The following is a 9166-nucleotide window of genomic DNA, read 5'->3' on the forward strand; positions in this document are numbered from 1 at the left end:
AGCAACTCTGTCAAATTTCACCGGAAGTGAGAACTAAAGATTGACTACCGAATTTTGCAAGGTAGGAATCACTGGTAAACCTAACAAGAGCTACTTCACAGTATTGGTTGGGACCAAATCCTGGTTAAAGTGGGAAAAACAAACAAAAGAAAAAAAGGTAAGAAAACGGAGATAATGGATGTAAAGATTTTTTTCCCCCCAGAAATTTTGTTATAAAGAGAAGAAAACAAATCGGGTGGTTGCTGATTGGGGTCAAAGAGGATTATTTTAAAAATTGAAATCATGAAATGATTTTATGGCAATCATTGCAGCAAGTTTATGAGCTGATAGGGAAGATCCAATAGAGAAGAAAAAAACTGAAGATGCCAAAAAGAGCAGTTAGAGCCAAGTCCTCAAACAGGCAAGAAAAGATGGGCTCGAAAGAACGACATGATTCATATAACAGTTACTAGGACTCATCAGTGCTCACTAAATGTTAGCTATTATTATTTCTGATTGCTTCAATTTTTGAATAATAGGCATCAAGTTTACAAAACATTATTATTAAAAACACATGCAAACAGCTTGGACTGCATTCAATTCTAGTTCTACCACTCGGAGAAGGCACTTTTTCTCTTTGGCCTTTGTTTTTCTCTGTAGAAAAATGAGGAGTAATATCTACCTCATAAGGCTGCGGGCTTAACTGAGATAATCTGTAAACTTTAGCACATAGTGGGAACTCAAATGTTAACGCCAGTATTACCACTGGTAGGGTGCATGAGATCGCACGATGGTGCCAAAGGTGATTCTCCACCGTCCAGCCCAGCGACACTGTTCCCCTAGAAGGCACTGTCGTTAAAAAAAAAAAAAAAAACCAACAAACAAAACAGCAAAACACGGAAACTAAAAGCGTATACTTAGAAGACATACATGAAACCAGCCCAAGGTACAACTTGTAAGTGAAAGAGCCAGGTCTGCGCCTGCGCCAAGCCCACGGCGCGCCAGTAGCTGTAGGAGGAGGCGGGACGCTGCGTTGGGCGTTTCTCATAGTTTTTCCTTTACGCGCGGCTTGGGCGGACATCTCGTGAGACGTGGGACTTCTCGCGGGAACTGCATTCAAAAAGCCCTGGCGCTTACCCGAGAACTAGCTGAGTGAATGGGCTGGCGACTCTGGAGTTAGCGTCGTGAATGAATGTGGACGCCCTGAGCTCCCATTAGGAGCCGCTGGCTGCGGCAGCAGGGGACAGGCGTGAGAGGTAGGGACAAGGGGCCTGGTGGATGGTGGGTGTGGAGAGCGGTAGTGGGGAGAGTCGAATAGGCCCTGAAGAAAGCTCGGGGCTCGGGGTCTTGGCCGAGGCCTTTAGCTGAAACACCTCCTTCCCCGGAACCCTGGGGTCCTACACACTGGGTTCCGAGCCGGTCTAATCTTCCGTTGGAGCGCCTCGCCGCCCTCAAGGATTCTGCTCAAATATGGAAGGCCGTGTCGGTTGCCGGGTCCTCAAAACGATAACCGCCACTGGATCTGCGCTGTGCGGTACGGTAGCCTCTGGTCCGAACTGAGAAAGGTGCAGATGGGAGATACACACTGGATTTCAGAGATAGCGCACAAAGAGTAATATCTCATTAATACTTTTTATAATGATCACATGTTGAAATGATAATGTTTTGAGCGTATTTGGTTAAATATGTAAATTAATTTTTCATCTTTGTGTTTACTTTTTAAAACTTGATGGCTCCTAGAACGTTGAAAATCACGTACATGGCTCGCATGATATTTCTGCTGGACAGCACTGCCCCAGCCGTGTCTCAGATTCTACCCTAATTGCTCTTCCTTCGTTATCTCATTTAATCTTTTCAATAACCGATTAGGTGGGTGTTATTTTGCTTGTTTTTATAGATGATTAAACAAGACATTAAATAACTTGTCAAAGTTCATGCAGCCAGTGAGTAGTGGAGGCGGGGTTGGAACTCAGGCAGTTTGATTCCCAGAGTTTTCTATCTCCTAAATACTTAGTGTGTGCTGTATTTTTGAGAAGCAGGACAGAAAAATGGTTGCAGCATCGGGGTTTGTAGGTAGATTCTAGTTCCCATCTCAGTTCGCCTCTTAACTTGCAGGTAACCCTAAGCAAGTTACCTAAACTTTCTACGCCTCAGCTTGCATTTATAAAATGAGGGAAATACCTTCAACCTCTTGAATTTGTTGAGAAGATTGAATAAGAATGTATATAAAGCACCAAGCACAATGTCTGCCACACATTAGCTGTAGCTTTTAATCAACCACGGCTCTCTCTCTTTGTAGATTGATAGGTTAACTCTTTCTCATCCATTAGATCTCTGCTGAAAAGTTACCTCCTCAGGAATTTTTTTTTTTTGTCCATGTTCCCTTCTACACACTGCCCCCCAGATTAGGACAGCTCCCCCTTGTTACACGCCCAGGGAGCATACATATCTCTCTCTTGCGCTTATCATACTTGTAACTTGATAGTTCAATTACTTGATTTAATGTCTTTTGCTAGTAGACTGCAGAATTCAAGAAGACAGGAATATTGTTTTGGGTTACCATTGTGTTGTCAGCACTAGCACAATGTCTGACACAGTAAGAATTCCAGCAAATCTTTTGAATAAATGAGAGCAAATTTTTTTTGGCTTCTCTAGATAATGCCTGGCTGGAATGTCTTGAGGTTAACCCTATTTTTATTTTGGTGGTTGAGATGACAGTATTTACTTAACTCAGGCTCATCAAGAGAATTAGATGAGATAATATATTTGAAGCACTTAGCATGGCAAATGGTAAATCCTCAACAAATGTAAGTTATTGTAAACAGTACAACATTTAGTTGACTGGCCGTATTATGTACAGGTTTTGAAAAGGTCTTGCATTTTAGAGCAGTGACTGCCAAACTGGGATTACCTAGAACACCTTTTTTTCTCTCTTAAAACCCTGTATCTCTTCCCTTGTCTTCATTCTCAGTTAAAGACCTTGCTTCCTAATTCATTGATAAATTGAAGCAGTTAAAAGGTTACTTACACACACTTCCACCACTATACCTGCATATCAGCATCTGAACTCATATACTTTGCTTTCTTTAAATGAAATATCCATGCTTCTATTAAAACCAGTCTCTCTACATTAAACCTCATCCTGTTTATTCAGGGACATCACTAGCAATTCTCCAGTGTCTTCTAGGTCATCAGTTTTTCTTCTCTCCTGGATTTATCCTATGGCCTACAAACACTGTTATTTTTTTCCACCTTAAAAATAAACAAAATCTTGTCCCTACTTCCTCTCCAACTGGTGCTCCATTTATCCGTTGTCCTTTGCAGCAAACCTGTGCTTGCTATCTTTATTTATCTCCTACCATTTTCTCTCAAAGACATTCTAGTTAGGCTTTCACCCCCACCTGTATATCAAAACTGTTCTTGTCACCAGAGACTTCCAGGAATTCAAATTCAATGGCCAGTTCTCTGTTCTCACCTTAATTGCCTTAGCAGCAGCATCTGACATGATTGATGACTCGCACCTCCTTAATACACTGTTTATTGCCTTCTAGGAAAACACATACTCCTGGTTTTCCTTCTACCTCACTGGTCACTCCTGATTCTCCGCTGTCTTCTTCCCTACCTCATAACAGGGTTCAATCCTTGGTCCATTTCTCTTTACATATTTTTATCCTCTACAGACTGATAACTCTCAAATTTACATCTCCAGCCAAGATTCCTCTTATCATATATCCAGTTGCCTACTTGATGTAGTTCATGTTCGAAACTTGAATTCCTGATTTTCTTTCTAAAACATGATTTACATCAGTGCTTCAGCTGATGGCAGTTCCATTTTACAAGGTGCTCAGGCCAGAAGGCTTGGAGGCATTTTTTACTTTTCCCTTTTTCACACATTCCACATTATATCTTTCAGAAAATCTCATTGGCCCTACCTTCAAAATCTTCACAATCTGGCCATTTCTTAACAGCCTCCTATGCTACCACCCTAGTCTGAGCCATTTCACGTGGTCTCTGCTTCCAGCCTTGTTCCCCTTCTAACTCGTCAACATAGCAGCCAGAATGATCCTTTTAAATTATATCAGATCCTCTACTCCAGACTTTGGAATGACTTCCCGTGTCACCCAGAGTAGGAGCCAAAGTCCTTATGATGGCCTGATTTACCCACTCCCTACTATCTCTTACCCAAATTTAGATTTCACTCCCTGGACTTCTTCCTGCCTCAGAGATTTCCCCTCTTGCTGGAACATTCTTCTCCTAAATAGCTGCATGGCTGATTCTCTCATCTTCCGCCTCCTAGTTACATCACCTGTCTTTTCTTCCCAGATTCTTACTCTGTTCTATTTTTTTTCTCATCTCTCCTTTCTAATTTATTAATATTCTATGACTTATTGTTTATCTTCCCCTCCTGAAATGTAAGCTGCATGAAGGAGGAGCTTATTTTTGGTCCATTTTGTTCCCTAATGAATCTGAACTGCCCAGAGTGGAACCTAGTATATAAGGCATTCAAGAAATACTTGTTCAGTGAATGACTAAATTGACTTGAGACATGGGGGAACATTTGTAATGGCCTGGTGCCCTTTGAAGGCAAAGGTGAGTTTGAGTCTTGCTTAAGACGCTGGGACCAAATAGTAAAGGATAATTAGTAAGGTTGATTAAAGTGGAATGTTTCCATATATAATGTTTAAGTGTTCATAAATCTGGAATGAAAGCAACATCCTTTAATTCTTGTCGATATGGTTTCTATTTTTGCATACTTTTATGAATAACTGGAAAAATACTAGTGAATCTCTTTCCAAGAAAGCAGATTTAATATATACAGGAAGTTAACACTGTTGTGAAAAATTACAGACATGATAATTCCTTATTTTACCTTATGAGCCTTATTCACAGCTGCCTTTTTATATTTTATTTATTTATAGTACGCAGACCTTCCTTTTCTGGCGGTATTATTGTTATTATTATTTTTCAAGACAGTGTCTTGCTCTGTCCTTGGCATGATCATAACTCACTGAAGCCTGTAACTCCATCAGTTTTCCCTCCTTAGCCTCCCAAGTAGCTGGGACCACAGGGGCATGCACCATCCCCACCTTATTTCTATTGATTGATTGATTGGTTGAGATGGAGTCTTGCTATGTTGTTCAGGCTGGTCTCAAATTCCTGGCCTCAAGCAATCCTCCCCAGCTGCTGGGATTACAAGCATGAGCCACCATACCTGCTACTATGAGGTTTCTCGATTACTTTTTTTGTTATTCTCTTAATTTTGATTATATGGATAGTGGTCCAATTATGAGACCAACTTTACCTTAACATTTAAGGAAGTTTAGCATACAACAACTGAACAGTTTTCTGATGGTGAACTGCTTAGAAGCAAAATTAAATGTATTCTATTCCACTCTTTAATTTTTGATCCCACATCAGTAACAGAATAGTTAGAACAGTTCTTGCTGTTGGAACAAGAATGCAAATTTGACTACTTAGTAGTCAGAAAGAAAATTGTAATGTTTTTATACAGCAGTAGAATTGAGTAGATATATTTATTCTATGATTGATATTATTGCATGGAGTTTTTTGTATAAGCTTAAGTGTTTTATTTCCTCTATTTACAGGTGGGTAAAAAAAGGAAAAGAACATGGAGACAGAAATAGTCATAAATCTTCGATGCAAGCTCAAAGAGGCTGAAGAAGAGCGACTAAAAGCTGCACAGTATGGTTTACAACTTTTGGAGAGTCAAAATGAATTACAGAATCAATTGGATAAATGTCGTAATGAAATGATGACCATGACTGAGGTAGGACTCTGGACTCCTCTGTCTGCAAGAGTGTGCTTAGCTATTGAAGATTTGTCCTGTTTAGCAATTAATAGTAGTAGTAATTTATTCTTTTCTGAAGATTTTAGATCTATTTCCCACCCTGCCCCATCTCTGTTAAAAAAGAATGAACTAAATGAATTCCTATTATTCTTTCCAACCTAGTATATTCAGAGTTTGAAAGATCAAGTTATCATTAAAGTTATCATTACTCTCTTTGCCACATTTGCTACCCGATTTTGCTTTGTCTGCACACTTCCTAGATGACCTTGCTTGTTGCTCAGACCTCTAAACATCTAAGTGCCCCATGACACTACACCAAGCCCTTAGTTCTCCTCTGAAGTCTAGGTTTGTGTATTCAACTGCCCACTAACAGACTTCTCACACTTAACACAGAAGAGTAGATTCCCTGTCCATTACCCAAATATTCTTTTATGATTTTCTTTAGCTTATTTAGTAAATGTAATAGCATTCAGTTTCTTGAACACCAAAAATCTTTGGTATATAAAGATTTATATATAGTTTTGGTTTCTTTATATACCAAAAATCTAGAACTTTTAGTCAATATCTTCCCTTTATTTCTCACATTTCATTCATTAACAAGTTCTAAGAACTGGACTACAAAGCATGTATCTTTGCTACTGGCACTATAGTCCAGATCACCATCATTGCTCCTAGACAAGTACTGTAGCCTTCTGGCCAGGTTGCCTGCTTCCATTGTTGCCATTCATGCCATTCGTTCTTCACTCAGTGTCCAAGTGGTCATGGAAAGTACACCAAAGGTCATGCCACAGCCCTGCTAAAAACTATACAACAGCTTCTGATTGCATTTACAACAAAATCTGAGCTCTTTCCTTGGGTTTGTAGATCCCTATGTGACTTGACCCCTGCCAACCTTCTGACATCATCTCAAACTGCTTTGCCTTATTTTTGACTATACTAGTCCTCCCTAATGGGCTTTATGCCAGCTATTGCCTTTTTTTGAGTTGTTTACCCGTCAGTGCTCTTGGGTTGAGTCCTCAAACTTCAGCGTTAAGTTGAATGTCACCTCAGCAGAGAGGCCAACCCTTATTATGTAATGTAAAGTTACCCTGATTCACTATTTTTTTTTTCTTTTTTGAGACAGGGTCTTGCTCTGTCACCTAGGCTGGAATGCAGTGGCACAATCTTGGCTCACTGCATCCTCTCCCTCCTGGGTTCAAGAGATTCTCCTGCCTCAGCCTCCCAAGTAGCTGGGATTACAGGTGTGTGCCACCACATCCGGCTAATTTTTGTATTTTTAGTGGAGACAGAGTTTCACCATGTTGGCCAGGCTGATCTTGAACTCCTGGCTTCAAGTAATCTGCCCGCCTCGGCCTGCCGAAGTGCTGGGATTACAGGCATGAGTCACTGTGCCCAGCCCTCATTCACTCTTAATTATCTGCATTGCTAATTATCTCTAGATTATAAACTCCATGAGAGAGGGAATTTTGTATGCCTTGTTCACTACTGTATCCTCAATGCCTGCCACACAATTATTTCTTAAAAGAATGAATAAATAAATCTGGGTAATTTAGCAAATGCTCAGTAACATATTTAAACTTGAATCTCAAAAAAAAATAAAAATAAAAAAAATAAACTTGAATCTCAACACTGTAAATATGGCAGGTAAAAAATATCTGTAACAGGTAAAAATAACTAGTGATGGCAACCTTTGTGTTTCTACATAGTTCTGTTGTAAACCAAGAACTTAGTGCCAAGTCTTAAAGGCAAGGTAAAGATTACAAATGTCACTAGTAGTAGAAAATAAAACTGTTATACTTAATCATTTTGAGTCATAACTTGTCAAATTTCAGTGTTTAACAGTTAATACTCTTTGCCTTCCTTTAAAATAAAAAGGGTTTGGAGGGGAGTATTTTATAATTTTTTAAAGCTTGTTGAAGGAGTTCATACTCGTAATGTTTTTAATGTCTGAACTTCCCTGTGAGTAAGCAAAAGCCCTTTTAATTACTCCTTTTGTCTCAGCACTGCATTCATTCTGATAGAAATTTTGTGAACATTTCTCAGGTGACTACATTCTGAAAGTAAAGGCTAATTGAGTATTTCTTTTTTTCAACTTTTTTACTACTACTACATTGTGTTCAGAGCTACAAGCAGAGCATCTCATTATCAAACTAATAATTCTCATGAGGAAAGCTGAAGTGCTGTTAAATGTTCTTTTGTTGTTAGCAGAGATTACTTGACGTGTTGACATACCATGGAGCACATTTTACTTCCTCGACAGGGCACAGAAGCAGTAAGCTATCCCTTGCATGGGTTTAACACAGTCTGGAAATACACCTCAGGGGTTTAGTAAGACTGATTAACTACAAGGTTATTCCAGGTTTAACATGTCTTCGTTATTTGGAAAGCAGCAAATGCTTGAAATAAGAATGAAACAATTGAAGTTGAAAACTGATTATATGTAATGGCTTTAGGCTATTTTTATGTAATTGAATTGTAATTGAATCTGTTTTCAGAGTTATGAACAAGAAAAATATACCCTTCAAAGAGAAGTTGAACTCAAGAGTCGAATGTTAGAAAGTTTGAGCTGTGAATGTGAAGCTATTAAACAACAACAAAAAATGCACCTGGAGAAATTGGAAGAACAACTAAGCAGAAGCCATGGACAGGAAGTGAATGAACTAAAAACGAAGGTTGGGATATCTGTGTATTTCAGTGCAAAATATTCCATATTTATGCAGCCATCTGTAAACTTTAGATGATAAAGATTTTCTTCAGTGTCAGCTTTGCAAAATAGCCAAGATCTAAGTCTTCATTATCTTAATCTTGGGGGTGGGAACACTGAGATACAAGAGTTTGTCTAAGGGACTTGTATAAATTATATCCTACTAATTAAATACAATTACTTAATTTTGGTTGCTGGATATTTGTGAAGGTTTAGTTTAGTGACTAGCATGGCCTTCTTGCTGATAGTGAGTACAGCAGTCCCCTTGCAGAAAGCCTGGTCTCCTAGCCTTCCCTGCAGTCAGTGGTACGCTTTGTAATTCTGTAAAACAGACCAGTAGTTTCTTACTAGTTAATATGCATTACAGATGACACTTTGTAGTTTGTTTACTGAAGATAAACTAATATATGCGATCCAGTTCTTAAAATAATTCTGTGGGAAGGTACCATTATTATCTCCATATACCAGATGAGAGAGCCAGTGTTTAGACAGACTGAGTAAATTGGACACAATTCAAGAGCTAGAAATCTCCATCTACATTTGAACTGAGGCTGTCTGATTCCAAAGGCTGTGTTACTGAATTACTCTACGTAGTCTAACAACATGTCACACTGGCTCCATTTCAAACATAAAAGCAAGATAAATGATTGGTCAGTGGTTTCCCCTTTCCCAGC

The 9166-nt window shown here is 39.1% G+C and overlaps 1 protein-coding gene across 1 annotated transcript in view; it reads left to right on the forward strand.

Moving 5' to 3' along the window:
* The first annotated feature begins 718 nt into the window (after positions 1 to 718).
* SPDL1 (spindle apparatus coiled-coil protein 1) overlaps positions 719 to 9166 on the forward strand; it is a 21295-nt gene continuing 12847 nt past the window's right edge. The window contains exons 1-3 of the mRNA XM_011947829.1: positions 719 to 1235; positions 5586 to 5767; positions 8284 to 8460. Of these exons, the coding sequence (XP_011803219.1) occupies positions 5609 to 5767; positions 8284 to 8460 (336 nt within the window). The 5' untranslated portion in view covers positions 719 to 1235; positions 5586 to 5608. The remainder of the gene's footprint in view (positions 1236 to 5585; positions 5768 to 8283; positions 8461 to 9166) is intronic.

This window comes from Colobus angolensis, unplaced genomic scaffold (assembly GCF_000951035.1).
Source record: "Colobus angolensis palliatus isolate OR3802 unplaced genomic scaffold, Cang.pa_1.0 Scaffold27, whole genome shotgun sequence".
NCBI lineage: Eukaryota > Metazoa > Chordata > Mammalia > Primates > Cercopithecidae > Colobus > Colobus angolensis.